Consider the following 23,603-nt stretch of genomic DNA (forward strand, 5'->3'; position numbering starts at 1 on the left):
AGGGGGTCCAACCCGTTACTAGCATGGGGTACCTAATAAAGTGGCCGGTGAGTGTATATATATATATATATATATATCTATATATATATACATACATATATATATACATACATACATATATATACACACATACATATATATACACATATATATATATACACATATGTACATATATATATACATATACATACATACAAATATATATACATACATACATACATACACACATATATATATATACACACACATATATATACACACACACACATATGTATACACACACATATATATATATTTACACATATACATATATATATATATATACATATATACATATATATATACATATATATATATATATATATACATATATACATATATATATACATATATATATATATATATAGGGATTGAGGGGGGTGCGATGGACTGAAGCGTATGCTACTCACAGAGTGACGGCTGACTCAATATTAATGGGCCCAGCACGAGTCAAATGGCGGGTAAGCAGAGTTACACACATCGTGTGTATGAAATGTCTGCATTGTCACTGTGCTGCATTTTTATGAACTATGATATTCTGGCCATGGGTCACATCCCTCGCCCAGGTCCAGCAGGCTCTGTCTCACACGCTATTACTCAACAGACTGAAGATAGTTGCATTCAAAAACTTCTGTGTTTTTTGCAGTGGCGGCCTTAATAGCAGTTTTCAGCAGAAAAACTGGTACAAATACAGGTTTCCTTCCCATGCCCAACAATACACAGCTGTGTTAATAACAGTTAAAACTGTATACATATGTCAGAAGTGTGGACCGGCGTTGTCACTGCAGTGTCTCTCGGAGTTCCTGGGGAGTCGTGTGTAAGTGAAAGGGGGCGGGGCTGCACGGAGAGTAAGAGGAGAGATCCAACCACAGGCACGGCTTTACAGTAGAAACGGGTCATGTAACACAAAATTAAACCATATCAATATAAACAACATTGCTTCGTTTGTGGAGAGGCGGCAGATGCGAGGATGTTAGGTACACCGGAGCTAACAAACTAGCACTGGTCACTGCTGTTGTCTGAAAAACAACACGGACGGGACAAAATGTTGCATTTACTGGTAAACTGGTAAACCTTGTAACCGATTGCTATCTGTCACGTTACTCTGTCCTCTGGGACTGTCTACATCTAGAAACTAAGCTGCGCAGTTCAGGGAACAACGCTGACTTGCACATGATCAAACAGTGCTTTACAGAGCAGTAGATTGGCTTTGCAAAAAAAAAAAAAAAAAAAACGAAACCCTTTTATGAACAGAATGATGTATTTAAAATATCGCTCAATTACGCAAATTTGACTGTGGGAAGCTCAAATCGAGTTTGTCATTAAAATTTGAATAATTGTGCAGCTCTACTTTCCGCTGTTGTCTTACCTCAGCTTGGCTGTATCTGTGTAATCATTTGTATGTTTGCCCCCCCCCCCCCCCCCCCCCCCCCCCCCCCCCCAAGAGTTTTTGGCATCCATGGGAGTGTGTGCGTGCAGAGGGGTTAGGTCCGTGGCATTCATACTGTATTTTTAATTTGTCAGGTGTGCGTGTCTGCATGCATGTGTTCCTGGATTTCATGTGTGCATGCATGCAAGTGTGTTCTGTTGGCATGCATGTCTATGTGTTCATGCATTGCTTTGTGTTTGGGTGGAAGAGCACAGGGCTGTTTTATAGGAAACGGGGGTGCTCCTGTGGGCATCGCAATGCCTGCCACCGACATGGCAGCGCTCACAAGACTCTCCTCTAACAGTCTTCTCCAGTCTTTTTATCTCCTCCTAACTATAGACATTCTTCATAGAGTGTTTGAACTGTGACACGCTTCTCCATCTTTCCTTTGCTCTTTTTACAGATCACACTTTTTACTTGCTTGTGCTTGGATTGGTTTAAACAAAATGATGCATTGGCCTGTTTGGTTTGTTTTGGATTGGTGTGAAAGCTTTCTGTCAAACAATGGTGTTGACAAAAAAAAGAAAAAAGATTAGGTTCGCTGTTTAGCTTCCAAGCTTTTGAGTTGTGAAGGCAAGACAGACAAATGGCAGGATTTGAATACAGAATATATGTGATTTTAGCACACACTCAATGGTAAACTACTTTTAAATATGCCTTCAGACTGTAAAATTTCAAGATAGTGAACAGCTAAAATGTGTAAATAACTTTTATTGTTTATGAAAATCATTTAGTAACCCTAACATGTGCATAAACACATGAATTAGATTTTCCCTGAACAATCGGAAAGTGAAAAGGTGTTGTGCATGTATCCTTTTCTGTGTATGATGGTTGTGACATGTGATTGCTACCCAGAAACTGTCTCTTTTTGTTTCTTCCAGCTGGACATTATTCATAAAATGAGGTTGACTCAGTCTTGACTAATCAGTTGTTGTAAGCTCTGGAACACCAGAGGACATAAATACACACATGCAATGTATGTATGACCTTATGTCAGTCACCCAAATTTGACATCCCCCTGTGGGTCCATGTAGTGAGGTTGATCGCAGTCGCCAAAACTGTCCAATAACTGAGTTAGCTGTCAGTGTGTATAACTTCATGTCTTAAGCTATTGGTTTGTTTTAATAAACAGAAATACACCTTAAACATGCAGTATAAGTGTACATTGTCTTATTACACAATGATGCAGTGTCTGTGGATCATCACCACACTATTTTAGCTCTAATAACAATTTGCATCTGCACACTATCACTTTGGCACCATACTTATTTAAAAGTACTAGACTTAAAGACATGACATTTCCATACTAATCTAGGAGTAATTCACAATGAGCCATGTACTTATAATACTTAATACTTCATAAAGCAAAGTACATATTGTTTTGATAAGGTTTGTTGGGACAGAGACGAACATCTTGTACCACAGCATTGTGATGATGGTGATTTTTAGTGTTAACAGTGTTGTTTTTGTCAACTTTTGAATAAATATTGCCACTCTAACAAGTTAAAGAAGCTGTTCTATTAGCTGATCGGAACAACTTCAGATATGCATATTCATTTCTAAGTCATGCAGCTTCTAAATTAGAACTGTACAGTTATCTTAAACAATGCACATCCCAGGATTGAGAGAAAGTTTAATAAATTACTTTTCAGACATTGTGAATGACTTTCAGTCCTTCAATCAAGTGCACACATAACCTGTTTTCCCCAAATGCAGTTTGCCTACATTTGTCTGCAGTATAGTACAGGTTTTATTTTATAATGTCAAACGCTGCCATGTGGAAGAACCCGGATTATAGGTTCAACGTTTAAATGTCTAATAAGCCTACATATGGGTGTGATCATGCTCATGTATGTCTTCTGTCCATCGTTCAGTGATTCATTGACAAGTGTCCAATAGTAAGTAATCCAGCAATTACCTGACCACCCAATTCCTTTGTCACATAAGCCATTTAATATTTAATAATTACGACATTTAGATGATAACATCTTGGAAGTCATTCAGTTGGATTTCCATTGTCTACCATCCAGCTGATGGACTGATAAATCTACTAGCCAGCCATCTTGCTTTTTACATACTGTTTTTACTTGTTCATTAGAACAACTAAATTGATTAGCTCTTCAAACAAGAGGTGGGGCTGATTAACACTAATCCAGGTAGAATGTAGTTTTATGGAAATCTTTGATCTTTCCTTTTACTAATCTGTTGTTATGTTCTTTGGATGTAAAAGGTCAGAATGTTGTTGACAGTTATCTATTATTATGACATTATTTTTTATCTTCATGTGATATAGCAAATATTTCTAAAATGCAGTTTGACCGATGTTTGCATCTTTACTTTAGTGACATTGTCTTGTGAAATGTCTATAACCACTTTCTGTAAACAGCTACAGGTTTTACAGGTGTGTGAAAAGTCAAATGATTTAGTTAGTGTCATTACACTCCACAGACATGCCACTGCGTACATGTCTGTCCACAGACAGTGTTGGGTTGCTGTAAGAGCACACCCCCAGATGCAATTAAAGACCTATAAGGATTATTTGAAGCTTTAAAATAAATGTGTGCCCCTGAGGCATTCAAACCGCAACGTCTAGAGCCGGCATTAGGAGGCTGCTCTCTGAAACTTAAACCTAAAGTTACAGTTTCTATCCCTTATACATGCCACCTCCTAAATGCCTCGTCTCTTGTGTGGCCCAACAAGTCTGAACACACAGACAGGCCACAACGCTATCACACTGCATGTCAGTTCTCAAATCATGGCCTGCGGTCTGTTAGAACAAACAACGGCAGTGGCAAAGGAATGCCAATGGAAAGTACCTGTGCTATGACAGCTACATGGTGAATTCTTCACAATTTGCATTTCAACCGCAGTAATTCTTCAACCAACAACCCTGTTGCACGGAAAATTATGTTCTCAATTACTGATTGCCCTTTCTGTGCTTTCACAATTTCAACAACATACTTCCTGCATATCTTTCAGAATAAAAGCTAAAAGTTTTAAAATAAACGAGATGCAGGACATTTGCATTAATAGCAGCAACAGCAAATTAGGAAATGGGAAACTTCTAAAAATCTTCTAAAATATGATAAAGTTTGCTTATATTATAACAGGAGAAATAACAAAATAATAGAGAAGTTTTCTCTTCGTTACACTAAGAGCTAAGTAAGTGTGCACTAAACGTCTAGTGAAACAATTAATTCTACACATTAGTTACACTTCCTTGAACTAGCATTGGGGGTGGGGGTGGGGGTGGGGGTCTCTAAATGGTTTAAAATTGCTACCTGGAGACAGCTTTGCCTAAAAAAAAACAAAAAACATCCATTTGAGGGTTGATTGACGTTAGAGAGCTTTAACTGTTCTCCTGGGACCCTACACACAGCCCCTTTGTGGGGCCATTAGAGCCATGCAACCATGATGTCATGCTGAGTGACTACAGCGAGGTCCATCAAAGACCAGAGCCGCGACATGGACCTTTATTACTCCCACACAGGAAGGGGCCGAGGTTCTCTCCCTGTTTCTTTCTCTTGGATGTGTTGTGCTTCAGTCTCCTAGCGACCCCTGGACTCAAAACGACGTACCCAAAACTGGCGCATGACATCACCACCGCCACTCATTTATAACTTATTAAGCACATGTTCCATTTCTTGTAAAACATTTACACCTTTTCACATTAGCGTGTATTCTCTGTTCGACTTCAAAAAAACTCTGAGAGAAACAGGAGGCCTGTTGTTGGTTAAGGATTCTCAGGAAGATTTCAGTGGGAGAGCGTGGAAGCCAGAGGGGTACAGACTGAGGGAGTCTGAGGCAGCGGTCTGATGATAAAGAACTCAGCCAAACAACACTCTCCATTGTCATTGCAAGTGAGACATGTGTTCCAACCCTGCATATAATCCCTTCCAGCTGCTTGAAGAGTTGTGGTGTCTCTAATCCAGAGATGGTCTGTATCCTCAGTAAGTTCAAGCCCACACACACGACCACTGATGGTCTGATCCTATTGGGCCTTGCTGTGGCCTTGCAACGCCCCCTGACCAGATACCCGGGGAAGATGTCTTGCCATATTTCCCCTCATACAACGCCCAAAACAAAGAGACTGCATGTCTAATAACAGCAAAACCACCATGCAAAAGACAAAGTATGCATTTGACATTGACAGAAAACTATTTATGTAAAATATATGTCTGAGTTTGGGCCTCTTCAGAACAATGCAGATGTTTTTTCTTCAACAATATACACAGCAGATAGCCAGGATGCACAGAACAGACACGACAAACAAAGACATATGCAACCACAGTATGTCAGTGTTTGGGACACAGCTCAAGGGGATGTACCGTTGCTTGAGATGTAAGAATTGGCTGATGATAAAGGACTGTCTCTCTCTTTGCATGTGGTTTGGCTGTCAGAGGATGCAGGATCCCAGTAAGAATGGGAGTTTTGTTCATACTGTCTTCGGTTTTCATCATGTTGTCATTTGCGTCTTTGATGTAGGGGATAGTTTAGGCTCATTGGTTTTGGTTTTTACCAAATTTATTGGAAACCACGCCGGTTTTAATAAGAACCAGAATGGTTTAATGAGATTTCCACCTGGATTTTTATATTGTCATCCCTCTAAAAGTTGTGTTAACCTGCTAAAAGAAGACACTTATGATTGTAGTTAATGGTAAACAAGTTGCTATGAATGGCTTAGAAAGACAGTAAGGAAGTAAAACAGAAATATAAGGTACAAGACAGATCCTGCAAACCCTGTATGGCATTGTGTGTGTGTCTGTGTATGTTTATCGAGGCGTAGGGTCTTGTACTGGACTCTGGGTGGTTTAGTAGGCAGGAGGCTGAGCTGTGACCCCGTTCCAGTCAAATGCTTATGAATAAAGCAAGTCAGCCGAGTGCTAAAAACAAGTGGCATACGCCGTCTGACTCAAATCACGTCTCATCACAAGTGCCGCGCCTCACGACCACAGGACACCGACACCATCTTTAACCTCTGAGCCGCGCTAAACTGCTGTCCTCCGCCCTAACTGAGCAACAGTCTGCAGCTTCTACAGTCTCAGTTACGCAAACATTCAAGGGCTCAAATTGTCAATATTTTGGGGGGGATGGGTACTATTTCAAATAATAATAATTCTTTTCACACCTTACTTTTGATGTTAAAACAATTTTAAAATGTTATTTTATATCCCCATATTCAGCATTTATAAGGTTTAGAATATTATAAAATGGTTGTATGCACATACAGTTTACAGTGGGGAAAACAAGTATTTGATACACTGCTGATTTGCAAAGCATGTAGAGGTCTGTCATTTTTTATTATAGGTACACTTCAACTGAGAGATGGAATCTAAAACAAAAATCCAGAAATCACATTGTATGATTTTTAAATAATTAGTTTGCATGACATTTTATTGAATGACATAAGTATTTGATACACCAGAAAAGCAGAACTTAATATTTGGTACAGAAACCTTTGTTTGCAATGAAAGATCATATGTTTCCTGTAGTTCTTGACCAGTTTTGCACACACACACACACACACACACACACACACACACACACACACACACACACACACACACACACACACACACACACACACACACACACACACACACACACACACACACACACACACACACACACACACACACACACACACACACACACACACACACACACACACACACACACACACACACACACACACACACACACACACACACACAGCAGCAATATTGGCCCACTCTTCCATATCCTTCAGGTTTCATGGCTGTTGCTGGAAAATACAGGCTTTCAGCTCCCTCAAAATATTTTCTAGTGGGTTCAGGTCTGGAGTCTGGCTAGGCCAGGACCTTGAGATGCTTCTTACGGAGCCACTCCTTTGTTGGCCTGGCTGGGTGTTTGGGGGTTGTTGTCATGCTGGAAGACCCAGCCATCTTCAATGCTCTCACTAAGGAAAGCAGATTGTTGGCCAAGATCTTGCGATACATGGCCCCCTCCATCCTCCCCTCGATACGGTGCAGTCATCCTGTCCCCTTTGCAGAAAAAGGATCCCCAAAGAATGATGTTTCCACCTCCATGCTTCACGCTTGGGATGGTGTTCTTGGGGTTGTACTCATCCTTCTTTTTCCTCTAAACACGGTGAGTGGAGTTTAGACCAAAAAGCTCTATTTCTGTCTCATCAGGCCACATGACCTTCTACCGTTCCTCCTCTGGATCATCCAGATGGTCATTGGCAAAGTGTATCAAATACTTGTTCTCAGCACTGAATGTGTTATCAACTAACAATAACTCCTGTAGGCATAATACACAAAACAGTAAAATATAAAATACAATAATATTAAAAATGTCCCCATAGAAAAAGTTAGAATTGTTGACAAATAGTTTACATTAATAAACACTTAAAACCGTTTATCTGCTTACAACTACAATACCATTCATTAAATGGTTGTACTGCTTACAGCAAAATAATCACAGACAAAACAAAGTCAGCCACATGACTCCATTACAAACAAGAAGCAAAACAAAAGCGTCCAAAATAAATAAATAAATAGTCTTAAATCTAAGAAATTATGATTAAAAACAGGAAGTAAACAATATCACAAGTCTGACCAGGCAATGCCAACTGTCAGTACTAGTAATACTTGCTGCTTTTGACACATAGTTACGGAAAAACTATTCAGTCTCAAGGTTAATATGAAATCAGGATAACGGACGGTTTCTCATGCCCTTAATCTTATGTTGAAGAATGAGAGATACTGCTTTACCACACCCTGGGATCTGAAACGGGCGGTAAGCCTCAAGGAAGAGGGTGGTGCTCTATTCCCCACCCCGACCCTTACCAGTCCATACTATAACCCCTTGATGTAAAACTGGTTTGTAGGTCTCAAAGGAAGAGATCATTTGGGTATTGGTATTGATACTGAAAGTCAATTATCATATCGGAACTAGTATCGTTTTTTGACACCTCGCCCTGACATCCATATGCCCATACTTACCAACTCAAAGAATAAAATGTGAACAGCGCAAATTGCAAAAGAAAAAGTGCTGCCATTCTACCAGCTGTTTCAGCATTGTTAAAGAATTGAAACCAGACACAACCCATAACACAAGGCAAACCGTGTTTGTAATTACTGTACATACAGTAATAAAACTGTCACCAGACAGAACAGCTGTTACCTGCTCTTTATAGCTGTAAAACACGGAAAGGATAAGAACACCTAAAGCACATGCTCCTTTTTATGATTATTAATAAATATTTACATGGTAAAGTTGTACACACATAAAAAGGATCACTAAAGCTTTTGGTATAGATTCATTGAAATGAGACAAACCGAGAGAAAATCATCTGTATCGTTTGCTACCTAAACACTCAACCTGCATACAAAGTATGCAGCTCGAGGACAGAAACAGCCGCAAAGATGAAAGTGTTCGAAGTAAAGAGTGTAGAAGAATCAGATGGAGAGGGGTGGGGAGGGAGAAGAGAGGCTTTCTAGCAAGGAAAGATTCTGGCCGATTTCTGAAAGTGCCCCTAATCCACCCTTAACTCCATTGCATGTGGGACACTTCGGCGATAAGCCCAACAATAGCGGAGAGAGCCCATCCCAAATAGCATCACATTGCCGACACACTTTAACACAATTATTCACAAACACAAAGAAGGGCAGCCATTGCATTTTAGGGGGTGGGGGGGGGGGAATTATTTCAATTTCAGATATGGCTTCAGACAGAAACTGGGCCAATGCAGGCTTTGATGTCTTAATTGTGTGTGTGTGTTTTAATACCAAAGAAACTAAGGCTTATTGATGGACTAAAAAAGACAGAGGAAGAGACAGGAGATGGTGCGAAAGAGACAAGGACTAAGAAAACAAGAAAGGGAAAAAAGAGAAAAGAAGAAACCCAGAGAGAAAGCAAATGAAGGGAAAGGAAGCTAAATATGGCAGGAGAGAATGACAAATAGGCTTCAGATGAAAAAAAAGAACGATTGACAGAGCAAAGTACAGTTGAATGGGCCTTGATTAACTTTGGCATGCAGGGCCTCTGACTGCTGGGGCCTGGCTTGTGTGTGTGTGTGTGTGTGTGTGTGTGTAAGAGACTATAATTTGCACTTCTGAGACATGTGAACTCCGTACACAACACTCAACTTTTTCTCTTGTTAGTTTATAGGGCAGCTGTAGTTTTGTGTACACAGCAAAACCTCAGGAAACCATGGTGCAGGCTGCTGAACATGAAACTTTTTGTTTCTGAATGTAGCTTGTAAGTCCCTTGTTCATTAAAAAGGAATAATTCAACATTTTGGGAATTATGCGTATTCACTCGTTTGGCCAAAGGGATGAATAAGATGATCAATAGCGCTCTCAGGTCCGTCTGTTTAAAATGAGGCTACAACTAGGAGATGGTTAACTTAGCTTAGCATAAAGAGTAGAAGCAGCGGGGAACGTCTAGCCTAGCACTGTCCAAAGGTTAAGAAAATTGAAAGATTATCACCTACAGCACCTCTAAAACTCTCGGATTAACAAGTTATATAGTGTTTGTTGTAAATATGTATACATAGTAGGTGTATTGCTCAAGCTAATTTACAGAAATCAGTAATATAGACACTGTAGTTACTTGCTAAAAGAAAATCAAAATAATCAGACATATGCAACTCTCAAGTGTCAGTAGTAAATAGAATTTTCAAAAGTGTGTGAGTACGTGTGCACGAACACATCTGTGAGTCTGTCACAGGCCTCACCTGGGGGCTGACACTGGGGCCGTAGCCCATTCCGGGTGAGTTCATGGAGTGGGGACCCATAGGCGAGCTGATGACAGAGAAGGGGGAGGCCAGGCCGTTCATGGGCGAACTCAGCGTGCTGATGGGAGAGTGAAGAGAGCCGGAGGGCCCCATGGACGTCGGACTGAGCAGAGACGGGTGCATTCCCCGGTGGGATGTGGGTGAGCCCAGGGGCGAGGACGTCAGGTGCCCCGACGAGTCTGGTTGGAAAAAACATAAACAAAGAGGGCAATTGGAAACATCTCTGGGTTGGATGTTGCTGTGACATTTTATGATTTTCACATGCATCTTCATGAAGACTTTGTCAACATGCCTTCCCCCCCCATCATAAAGCTTTTGAAAACCATGTTGTTCATGGGGTGGCAGTAGCTCAGTCTGTAGGGAGTTGGGTTGTGAACCGGAGAGTCGGGGTTCAAGTCCCCGTTTGGACCAAAGTAGGAGTGTGAATCGGTAGCTGGAGAGGTGCTTGTTCACCTCATGCCAAGGTGCTCTTGAGCAAGGAACCAAACCCCTCAGCGACTCAGGGCACTGATCCAGTACTGATAGCCCACTCACTCTGACATCTCTCCATTAGTGCATGTATAGGACCTGAGCATGTCTGTGTATTTCAGGCCTGTGTGTAATTTTTCTATTTTTACATAGGAGGACATTTTCACACTTGAGCTAATTAGAGTTTTTCCTGTCCAAAGTTAAAAATCCAACACATCTGGTGAAGTGTGAAAGCAGTTGTTGAATCTGAACGGGGTCCAGGAAAATGCACAAAATGGCAATAACAGTTGAGACAATTAAATCTCCTGACAGCTCCTGTGAAAAACAACTCTAGCATGTGAGTCAGTGAGTCAGTGAAGGCTGATGGCTACACAGTGGTTCCATCCCTCAATGAAGAGTTTACCTCATCACAAGTGCTTCCCTCCGGGATCTACGAGGACAGGGTGTACATCTATAATGTATGCAGTTGATGAGTGGAGCAGTGTGCCCCGAAGAGCTAAAGAAATTATGTATAATCATAGTGGAGGGAAAAGACGTCATGGGTAGTGAGAAGAATAACGTCATGTGTAATGTATAAGAGCTCATACGCTTTGTCCGTCTCTCTCCTTCCTCCAAGACCCAGTCTACTCTGTACTTTGAATTAAGTTAGCAGGTCATCTTCCCATCAACTCTCAACACAGAAGATATGGGACAGGCCGGAGCCCGAGCACAGACTCAGGATACTGTGTTATGTCACTGAGAATGTGGCGAGAGCATTGTATATGTGCAACTCCTACTTTCATTCATTCATATCCGTCTTTCCTTCTATTCTCATCCTTTTCTCCTTCGCGCTGCTACTTCTGTCCAATCTGTGAATCATGGCAGAAAGATCCTAACTCTTTGGCACTTCCATTGTTTTGCTTATAATTTTACCTTAATCGTGTCTAATGAAGTGTGTTTACTTGACTTTTGAACAATGAAAATTATATTTTGGCCTTTTGACCATTCATTTAGTCACTACAAATGGTTTTAAAGCTGTTAACGAGTAGTTGCATTTTAAGGCAAAACTTTTGAACATATTTGAGACTGTTGGTTCATCTGAGGACATCGTTTTATGAAAATTATTTACACACACCACCATGCTAGAACAATTTATCCAAATTGCATAGGCCTGCGTCACCGGTGATGAGACCTTTGTCTCAACATACCGTTCTCCTTTACTTTGACGACACAACTCAACTTGCTCAATCTCTGCTCCAGGGACAAGGACTAGTTATGTAATGCGTGTGGCTTGCTGATCACACTCCCACATTTCATAAGTGACCAGGTTCCTCTGTTTCCTGGCAGTGGAATAAAAATGATGGATGGCTCAATTAGTTGACAGCCAAGAACAACGAGTCCAGTTCACAGCTATTTTCCTGACCCAGCTGACTTTACAGTATTTCTTTGGGTGTCTATGTGTGTTCTTTGTGGCGTGTTTATGCTGTTAAGTCTGAATGCAGGGCAAAAGAGGGGGAATCTTTGAGTGGTTGCCCACTGCACCAGCAATCCTCAGAGCAGCACCCTAGCTGACAGCTTAGCCAAGCCAAACACTTCCTGCACATCCAACTTGCCTCACAAGCACTTCCTGTAAGCACATACACACACAGGCCCCATCCTTCCGAAAACAAACACACATCCTTCTTAATAAAGGGCTAACAACAGCTCTGCATCTAGCTGTATTGCTGCAGTGTTTAATCCTGACTGATAGCCCTTGAGCTTCTATCTCTCTGATTACATTTTTCCCCCCTAAAACGCGCCCACACATATAATTCCTGAAAAATACAAGTAAATAAATTAAGAACCTGAGCCAGCAATTCCCATGACCCTTGGCCAATCGGGTTTTAATTCAGGCAGATAAAGAGAGCTGTGGTATTAAGGTTGCCAATCTGCCATTGTAGGTCCCAGCAGGGGTGGGGGGAGCTCAGCTTTTTGGAGAGCAGCAACAACCAGAGCAGAAAATTTACTGCAAAATCTCTGAACATCCCCTCCTTCCAGATAAACAGGAAGCTAACTGTGTGGCTACGTGGTCATATTGTATGTGATGTGAATGGTATTATTTGAGAAAAAACCCCAGGACATATAGATATCTCACAGTAAAGTGTGTGTGTGTGTGTGTGTGTGTGTGTGTGTGTGTGTGTGTGTGCGTGTGTGTGTGTGTGTGTGTCTGTGTGTGTGTGCATATTCTTGTGAGAGTTGGGTTGCCAGTGTAGGATTACATCAGGATGAAAAGGACTCTGTCCTAATCCTCCCCAGAGAGGAGAGGAGAGAAGAGGAGATGAGAGTAGAGGGGAAAGAGGAGAGGGGACAAGAAGAGAAGAGAGGAGAGGAGACAAGAGGACAAGAAAAAAAAGGAGAAGAGAAGGAAAGGAGAGCAGAGATAAAGAAACAAGGAGAGGAGTGGACAGCCTGGGAGAGGAAAAGAAAAGCCAACATAATGTACCCCCCCAGCCCCCCAACCTGTTGAACTGGAAAGTGAAACATGTTCAATAAGTAGTCTTAAGAAAACACAGCAAGCTCCTGCAACCGTTTGCACTATCTGCAAAAAGCATCAAATAAACATGCCCACAAGATTACATCACAGTGTATAAAGAGAAAACCAGTGAGCGAGGGCAGGGCAGTAGTGGAGAGGGGGAGTAAAATGATTGAATCATCCAAAAAATGAATGCCAGTCGTCCACAAAAAGGTTAACTGATGTTTAGACAGGTGTTCAAGTGCTACTGAGTGTTGTTGTTTGCCGCCTGTCAACTGGCCTGCATGGCCGGGCATACAAAAGCACAACTGACAGCTACAAATAACCAAATTAGGGCCCATCTTACAGGCAGGCGCAGACAGAGCTCTCCACTTAACACTTCTGTACGCCAGACAAGCATCTCCAATTTCTAAACAATGCTCCCCTCCCTCGCTCTCACCTTCCTCGTGCTTTTGTCCTGCCGTTGGGTGCGATTACACAGGGGGAAGTCGCCAATTTGTGTTCTGGCTGCTGCTGGCTCGTGCATTTAGCATATGATAAATGGATGAATGAGAAGAGGACGGATGATAAGGCGCTCCACAGAAAGATGACAGTGCATGGCGTTCATCCAAAACCGCTTGAAACAACCTTTGTTTACGTTTTTCTGACGGGTGATCTGTCGCCGTTGGGATTAATGGCCGTCCTTTTCCAGAAAAAAATGACACCATCTGTCATTTTTTCAGCAGCAAAGGAGGAAATGTCTATAATAAGTTTGTTCAGAATATCAGCTAATGGAATTTTAGAGGTGTCACTGTTGTCATGGAAAGATGGGTTTGAACGCATGTTCGATCTAGACAGTGAGATTTGCTACAAACAAGTTGAAAATGTTTTAATGGAAAAAAGGCTCAAATCTACTTCAAGTTTATTTTAAAATAACTTTTCGGAATGGTCGGGCATGCAAAACTTGCCCTGCCGGAAGCTATAATTCACATGCAGTCATCCTCTTACCGTCAACATGGTTTTCTTTTACCCATAGAACTTTAACAAACAAGATATTTTGGTTGCCTAAACTTAAATACACAGGTGGTTTATCAGAGAACACTCATATGAATCATTTTTCAGACATACAAGTTGTTTGTAGAGTCACTGACGCACAATCTACTTTGACATTTTGGTTTTAGGTCTTGTTGAATGAAAACAAATCTAGTGGAGTGAAGGATGTTCTCTGGTCTCTATAGTTACACTGAGTCACTGACACACCAATTGTTGGCGGGGGAGAGCATGTCCTGAAGGAACACAGCCGAGGGTGCACTATTTGTCAGCTAAACAGACCCTGTGATGAAAGGTGACGGGCTGAGGGGGGCCTCTGTAACAGAAACCTACCTGACTTTTCCTCTCTCCTGAAGGCTTTTAGTCCGTAATTTACAACTACTGTGTAACTCTGTGAGACACAAGGCATGAATTTTCTCTATCGGCTCTTAAATTAAAACATAGACTAATTTGGCAGATAGTATTTTCTAGTTTCTCCCATTGTAGTGATTCCCAATTTAGAGCAGAAATCCCCACAGGGAGCCTCAGGAAGAAAATGAGGCCTTGTGCAACAATTTATGTGACAGAAGAAGAAGATATGTACCTATGCTCTTTTCATAATTCTAATACAAACCTATCTAGTTTTTTGATTGGTTTATATAATGTGTATCTGGAATGTAGCCCATGCTTTCTAAGTTTCAGAAGCCTACTGTACATGGAGGGCACTTGGATGTTATTTTTAAAGCACTACATAAATCAACTTGAATATATTGGATCAATTCACCTCTGCAGGACTGAATCAATCTAGAAGGGAAAATCGCTCTCTTGTTGAAACATCAACAGCTCATATACATACATGCATGCATCCTGTGATGAAAGAAAAGATTACCAACCACTGAATACACACATCTTTTATAAATGACTCAGCTGGCTGCAGAGCTACACCAATGGTTGCATTCCCTAACTAACCCATGAGATCGTGTTGCCACTGCCAACAGCAAAGGATGATGCATTATAGATGGAAAGTGCACCCCTACACCCCCACGGCAGTCTGAACCCTCCCTAGTGCAGTGAAACCTCGAAATCTGTCTTTTCGTTCTTTGCCATGTTTTCTTCAGTAGTTGCTTCAGTAGCTTTGTGTGTCTTCCCCGTCAATGTCTCTTTCACCTAACTTCTGGACACCATGTCCGTTGTGTCTTCCCTTTTCAAAAACACATTTGCAGTCACAAGCAGGTGCCTTTGCACAAGCAGACAGATGCTCATTTTTCACTCGGCGGCTTACTCTCTTCCTCTATTATTCATCTAGTGGTGCCACGGGGGAGACTTAGTGGAACACGAGGACGTGGGATGCAGCAAAAACAGAAAGAGAGCGCTCATAAATCTCAGTAAATCACTTTACATCCAGTTGCCAGTTTGCCCTTCAATCTCTTCACTCACTATCAATGGACTTGACTGTCAATAGTCACATCATAATGCTTTGTGTTGTCTGTGTTTACAAAAAGAAGCATTGAGCAGTGCCAGTTTTAGGTTAATACCCCTATAGCTTCTGTCCAATCCCACATTCTCCTGAGACTTTGTTAGAGCTTCACCACAGCACAAAATGTGCACAAACAAACAAGAACATTCAGACTGGCTCCAAGCAGATCCTTGGGTACACCACAGGTTTTTATACCACTCTGCCGGAGGTGGGTCAGCCGAGGCATGATGCCATTGGCAAGACAGCAGCCAGGGGAAAAAACACAGAACATTTCATAGATTGACTTTGGCGTGAATGAAGCAGTCATGAGTCACGTGCACCTACATCGCAGCACATAAGAAAGACATCTGGATGAAGCCGCGGCCCGTCAACAATAAGGCAGCTCTTCATTCTTTTTTCTTTTCTCCATCTGTTGTTTTGAGGCGACAAGCTGATATTTTTTCTTATTATTCACAGGGACATTTTAAGAGAGGCAGGTGAGTCAGTTTTTGAAGCGCACCGAGCGTAGAAGCACAGAGTGGATGAAATGCTAGTTATTAGCATTTCTCACGATGTATTCAGAGGAAGAGGAGAGAAGAGGGGAAAAACATTCAACAAAAAAACCCCAAGAGATTCAGCCGGTTGCATAAAAACCCTGAGCCCAAAATAACACAGGAGTCGGTAGAACAGCTTCATTTGCAGAGTTTTTACCGATGATGTCTATATCACCATGACGACAGCTGGCTGATGTTTTAGTCAATTGTCCATGAAGCTCTGTGTGTGTGCACATTTTTATGTGTGTTCCAACAATTACTCATCAGCATCTTGATTTCAGCATCACACGGTATATTTTAATTAAATACCAATGTCAACACGCTTCACCCCCCCCCCCCCCCCCCCCCCCCCCCCCCAAACACGTGCTTTACAACACGCGTGTGTGTGTGTGTGTGTGTGTGTGTGTCTGTGCTCATTAGTCAGGAAATGTCTCCCTACTGTTTTCCACTATATAAACAGACTAATCTGGTCCATTCAGTTAAGGTTCAGAGAGTAAACATCCCAGTCTGATGTGTTTACTCTATGGATAGGGAGAGGTAGTAGGAGTGTGACTGTGACTGTGTGTGAGTGTGTGGGTATGCCGCGTGGGAGTGTGTGTAGGGGGTAGACCCATAACTGGCTGATGACATGTGAACAGGTGATGTAAAACATGAGGAGAACTGGTGAATGTTAGTTTTGCACTTAACTTTTTGAAACAAAAATGTTTAACTTGCAATGATATGAAACGGTGAAAAGATATAAATTATCTACTGTATACTGTGCCATTACAGTTGAATTAACCTCAGAGGCAGTCCACATTGGTAAGGAGCTGGAGTATGACCATGAACAAAATCCTTTTGCGTGCCTAATGATCCACAGTCCCTATTGACATCTATTCAAATCACACAAATGTTTTATTTCATTAGTTATGAACTCTATCTGCTATAATCAACAACTGATCCAGTGTCCCTCTGTTTATATAGGTCAGAATATCTAATATATTATTATAAGACTGCAAGATGGAATATGAATATGCAAACCAGGGCCTGATCAGAACAGATCTGGATGCAAAACAATGAACAAAACATCCAAGGAAAAATGAATAGCTGTAGATAGTAGCATTTCATCAGCACCTCTGAGACTTGCAACTAAGCAAAGGACATCACAAGCCTTACTTAATGCACAAAGGATGCTTGACGTCAACAGGGTTAGGTTCTTAGTCGCTTGTTCCCTGCAGTCTTTGTGCTTTTTATAATCCCTGCACAGTCAAAGATACACTACAGGAGAAAATCATACATTGTGTTTCCAAGGTTTTTTCCTTTCACTCTTATTACTCTGAATCCTTTGCCCTCTTTACGGTAAACAAGGCTTGAGGAATGGTACAAAAAACCATCTAGTGATGAAGGTGTTTGCTTTAACAAGCACTCCTGTTGAGACAAGATATGATCAGACAGAGCAGCTGCAACCGGAGCTGCAGCGTTACGACAGCTCATATCAAAAGTATCCAACTTTCTGTTAAGGCCCTTATCTGTGGGCATCCACAAACCAGCTAAAGCAAAAAGAAGGGGCCTTAATGTGGGATAAGTGGCAGAAAAGACCCAAAACAGGCCACCCACAATTTCACAGTAGGTGGGCTGCTAACAACCATCATTTGATACAGTGTTGATATAACCTGATTCTTTTTGCCTGCTGAAACAACCGCCCTCATTAAGAGACTTATTTATTTCCCTCCCACCTTCCCTTTTACTCTTTTCTGTCTCTCATGGGCTCCTTTTCTTTTCAATTCATGTCTCTGATAGCATGTGTATAAAAGCGCCAGCTCCTGGGGCATGCTGGTGCCCTTAGTGACTCTTAAGTGTCTGAAGAGGACATGAAGCCATGGCTGGCTGTGGCTAGCTGCCAGCTAAGCCACAGATTACTGGCACTATTGCTGGCTGTGGCCCGACTGCCAACACTCTGATCTGCTGATATGGCCTACGATCGGTCTTTTAGCTCAGAGGTGATACACCATCTCTCCCGGCCAGTTTGTGAGCGAGTAGAGCTGCGCAGGCAGAGGCTGAGCACCTGCTGCTGAGAGTTGAAGCTTGGAAATACGTCATCATAAATTATCTGATGCACTTCCCGTCATGTTCTAGTTTAGCCTCTTCAGAGACACTTGAAAATATATGATTTTCTCGCCTAAATTTTTACCCTTAAAAAAGTGATGCAGTTTCACATGCTTTGGCCCTCTGGGATGACCCGGAGGTCATTGGGAAGTTAACACTCTCAATTTGTTGTTTCTAGTGGCATTTTGACACTAGGCCTTACTGACACAGAGCTACAGAGGTTAGAACACAGAATTTCTATTTCCGTCCAAGTGAATCATCTGAAAAATTAATAAAAAGCACTACTGTAAGCATATTACATGGGCTATATACTAAAATAGTACCCTAGCCACATGTCTCAACTTAGAACAGAAAAAATCCAGAAAAAAATGACTTATAAAATGGATTTTATATGAATTTATTTCTACAGATATGTCTGTGCGTTTGTCTTATTTCTTATTTCTAAAAAAGCCCAAAAAGTGCTAAATACAAAACTTCTGAAATACAAAAATACATCCACATCACTCACAGATATGTCTGAAAGAAGTACATACATAGATTTATAGAAATAAGTAATCATAATTTCATGAAATGGTGAAATGCCATCAGAAGGCCATATTTTTACTTTGAAACAGCTGAAAGGGATCACAGGGTAAGGTTTTTCTGGCCATGTTTGATATCAATCAACTCGTCTTCTTATTGGCTACACAGGGATGCCAGTTTTATGACCTTATCTTCTAATTCGTGGTCTACACTGTCAATCTTTCCCACGTGGGCCCAACGGGGAGTGTGAGATTTCATTTGCTTAGCTTGGGGGTATCTTGATATAGACTGATGCTATTGGCTGGGAACAAAGTTCATTGGAATCTGCACAAGCCAGAGAATTTAACGGTGTCTTTGGTGCCTCTGTAGCGTGCCCAGGGAAAAAGATACACACGATAGAAACCAAGAAATGATGCACTAGATTTCTCTACGTCAAAACTTAGGCTGAAACTACAAGATTGTGAAGGGACCAGATAATTATGGATTACAAGGCTTGGATATTCTAATACCTTAGGGTGTTTTCGATGTAGGAAACTAAGGTTTTTGGCGATCTTTCACCGCTGTGGATAAAGACACGAGGACAAAGGTAGGGATGCACGCTCGATTTAGACAGAAACGGTGCAGTGTTTCTTAACTTCATAACGTGATTATAACCGCTGTAAGTCACCTTATGCTTTGTGCGGGGGCTTGATGGAATCACAAGACTTTAAGCTTTCTAATGATGTGCTGCATGACCGTGTAGGTGACGATTTAATGCTTGCAATTCATAAAAAACAATTCATGAAAACATGTTGTGGAAAAACAGGTACCGTTTGGGGAACCGTGCTGTCAGAGAGGCTAAATCATACACGAGACTGATGTCAGTTTAGTTAGGCACCTGTAAATATTTTACATTTATATTTATAATATGTTTCTTCCCACCCGGTCTGGACCCCCAACCCTCCTCCTCCCATGTATAGTCTTTGCTAATTGTAGTGATATCTATATGTCTAAAATCATTCATCCGTTCACTGTTTTCTTGACTTTTGTCATCAAAAATGCCTTGTGAATTTCCCCAAGGGGCACAATAAACAAACTAACTAAGAGAAAACAGTGTAAGGGAATACTTTATGTTGAAATATAATATAATTGCAGCCTGTTGTTTTGGAAAACGAGTACTATTCGCCTCCTCTGAAAACTCTGACAAAAGTAGGCTACATCTACACTACTAGGTTTCAATTGTAAACTAATTTATCTAATCTCCGTCCATACTAACATGCCTGAAAAATAATATTACGGACCATTTGTTTACATTTGTCATGTGTGTGCAAGTAAGGTTGATATAACGATGCCAAACACGGGGATTGTTACAAATCACTTGAATGATAGCTTGCCTCCTGCGCATGTAGGCAGTAGTAGCATGCAGAAATAAACTTCAAAACAGCTGCTAAGATCAACAACAAGGCAAGGATGATGCCTTTGTTTGTTTTCTTCCCAAAATGGATCACATGATAAAGGTGGGACCAATCAGAAAAGGACATATTGGGACTGATAATACCCAATTAGGATGCAAATTTGTGTGTCTGTTATCGTTGCCAAAGTTCTCAGTTTCCAACTGTACAGACTAAAACAAGACCATAGAGATTTAGAACTCAAAAAGGGTCAGCTGTGTTTCCAAACATCTCCGTCTGGAAACGCCAGAGTAGTGTGGACATGAAGCGATAACATAGCAAACGTGCTATGTTAATAGCACGTTGCTACGTTAATGTGTTTTAAAAAAACAACACATTGAGGTAACCATAGTGTATTTAACAAAGTTTTCCCAAAATTCTTGAGGGCATGCTACAGCCTACAGACGGTGCTTCATGCTTGTGTATCTACGTACTTTAAGGCACTGTAGGCTACGGATAGGCTAGTGACAAAATGCTATCAAACACTAACCCTAAATGGCCTCAGAGCAGAATAGTAATCTCCACTTAGAGTATTTCTCTTGCTTTATTTGCATTCAGTTTATTAATTTGCATCTATTGCTTTTGTTTGAAATCGCCAAGAGAGCAACATGTGGAGTGCCAGACACAAGACACAAAGACAGCAAAACAACTACTGAGAAGGAGATGAAATAATCACAGATGAAGGAGAGTCAGCATAGTGAATGCATCACGCAGCTTACATCAAGAGCAGCAACTGACAATGGCAGTTGATCAAAAGACATGGCGTGGCGCAATAATCACCACGGCAGCCTGTGGAGCTGCCTTCAGGAGAGCAAGATTACATTTGCCGCTGATGCTCTTTGGGTCTTATTGAGGACTTGTTACCTTTTCAGCAACATGGCAGCATAGCAAAAAGTAAGGGGATAATAAAGTTAATAAACTTCAAGATTTTAAGTAAATTTCTCTATTATAGATTGAACCAAAAAAAGAAAAGAAAATCTGATATTTGTGCTGCTAAGGCCCTCTGGGCTGTCAAATCTCTGACCAATCTGAGACCATAGGCGCCGATACTAAGCACCCACTGAGCACCTACGTGTGCAAGACTGCCAGTAGACTACATTCATTTAAAATAAAACATTGCAGTTGGTCCTACGTAGAGCGCCTGTCATTGTGTGATTAGTTACATCTCTGTCAGTCCCCTGCTCCATTAATTCTTAATTTCCCATGAAGCCGACTGCGGTTATTCGTCAGTTAAACTTCTCATCTCCGATCCTATTTGTAGGTCTATTTGTGAACAGTAGCGCTGTCCTGAATTGAAGATAGCCTACTTTACAACTTCATTATAGATTTAATAGGCGTGTGTGTTTTTGTCGGCCGCTGTCCATTTCCTAAGGTTCTGAAACGCGGACATTTTTTTACTACTTTTTTGAGCACGCACGGAAGAAGACATATATTTGTGACTATGTCCGAGACTGTTGTATGAATGCCAGTAATGGGGGAAATGCAAGTCAGCCAGGAAGCCATGATCCATCAAGCTTCCGCTTTTGTTGCACCCAGAGATGAAAATCACAACACAGGCCCTTATCTGGCTCGCTCACTGCCAAAACACACTTGACGGCTCATGGCCGAGCATACACATGTACACACAAGCACAGAGAGATAATAACCTGACTTCAAAACAAGATTGTAAGTTGATGAGATGTTAAATTAACATTAGCAACCATGAGAAATCTGATAGCTGCTTATGTTATCAGAAGTACATTAAACTAGGAACGAAGATGCATTACCCATCTCGAATGTGTCTGCAAGATAGCCTTTCTGTACTAAAATGGAAGTCAAAAACACAAAAAATGCTTTGCAAAATGTAATCTGCTCCCACAAAAAAATCTTTATCTGCCATCGGGCTACCACTCAAAACCAAATTTAGAAGTGACACAAGGTCAAATTTAGGAGAATAATAAAAACAAACCAATCTCCACAGCGCAGAGATAGGTCTGTGTGCACGAGTTAACATTCTATAGGTGGAAAAACCCCGTGGGGTGGTTGTATTTCTTTAAACCAATCACAATGGTCTTGGATGGTCAGGATTCATCAATGACGTCGCAAAATAAATAACTGAAGGGGGGGGGGGGAAGAATGCCAGACATTGCATTCCTTTCCCAACATGCCTGCTATGGGCAATTTATCGATTAAACTATGGATCCTCTGGTTAACCTAAATTAACTCGTTATAATAAATTGTGTGAATCCCCTATGAATTAGCCAAGAAGAATTACAACAACCAATGACATCTAACCAACCTATCAGCTCCCAGTCCAGACCAGAAGTCATACTGCCCATTTCACTTTTTCCTTGGCCTGAAAAATAGTAAAACAAAGAACATGGGGAGTCTGTTGGTAAGTTCCTTATGTAAAGACTTTCATCTCAAACCAAAAAAGGTTTCTGTAGTTTCTATTTAAAATGAAACAATTACATGATAAAGTGTACAACAAAACAATCTACAAGTTGAGCCTGCATGTTTTTTTGTGACTCAGTAGTCATCAAGCTATCAGTCTGCAGAGACTAATTATGCCAATAACAGTATTGAGGAGGAAAAACAAACCACCCTTCCCTCCAATGACATCAGAAACTAGGAACTTGCCACTTGAAGAGTTGTTCAGAGCCAGCCGGTGATGGACGATGTCCATGTGTATCGAGGAAACACTGAAACACATTGAGTAGAGTGCAGTGTGTGTTTGATCCTGTGCAACACTTGGACTGGGCCCAAGGCAGATGTTGGTGAACATGGCGCCCAATGTGCTCCTCCCCCCCGGCAGGGTGAAGAGAGGCAGTATCACGGTCCATAAAAATGGTTACTGTTCTCCTACACAAAGTTGGACATGTTCACATGTGATTTAGGCTAACAGATCCATTTCGATTACTGTCGGCTAAGACAGAAAAAGCTGGTTCACATGTAGGTTTTGGGTCCCAGAAACAATACCAGAGCTGTTTTTCAGCTGAGTGCTTGAATTTATTGACTCTTTAACAAGTCTTTGAGACCTCTGTCTTTCATTTTTCCCCTCTGATTGTTATTCTTCTGTGACATGCCGGTCTGTTTGTAATAAAATCCAAATGGAGAAGGTTCTGGTTCCAAGGCTTGAGCTGGATCTGGCTCCCCTGGTCGCATCTACCCCCCAGAGAACAAGCCTGCGATAAAAGGAAAAGGAAGAATGGGGTAGATGGATCAATGGATGGACACGTGGAATAAGAGATTCATAGATAGATAAGAGAGATCCAAACAAGAAGCAGAAGGAAAAGAAAGTGGGAGAAAGTCTCAGAGAAGCTGGAGACCCTGGGGGCCAGTTGTAGGGGGGGGGGGGGG

The 23,603-nt window shown here is 41.4% G+C and overlaps 1 protein-coding gene across 4 annotated transcripts in view; it reads right to left on the reverse strand.

Moving 5' to 3' along the window:
* Positions 1-23,603, reverse strand: part of rxraa (retinoid X receptor, alpha a) — a 115,271-nt gene that overhangs the window by 32,500 nt on the left and 59,168 nt on the right. For all 4 annotated transcript variants that reach the window (XM_034895695.1, XM_034895694.1, XM_034895698.1 and 1 more), the window contains exon 3: positions 10,191-10,429. In XM_034895695.1, the coding sequence (XP_034751586.1) occupies positions 10,191-10,429 (239 nt within the window). The remainder of the gene's footprint in view (positions 1-10,190; positions 10,430-23,603) is intronic.

The sequence above is a fragment of the Etheostoma cragini genome, chromosome 16, assembly GCF_013103735.1.
Source record: "Etheostoma cragini isolate CJK2018 chromosome 16, CSU_Ecrag_1.0, whole genome shotgun sequence".
In the NCBI taxonomy this organism is placed as follows: domain Eukaryota; kingdom Metazoa; phylum Chordata; class Actinopteri; order Perciformes; family Percidae; genus Etheostoma; species Etheostoma cragini.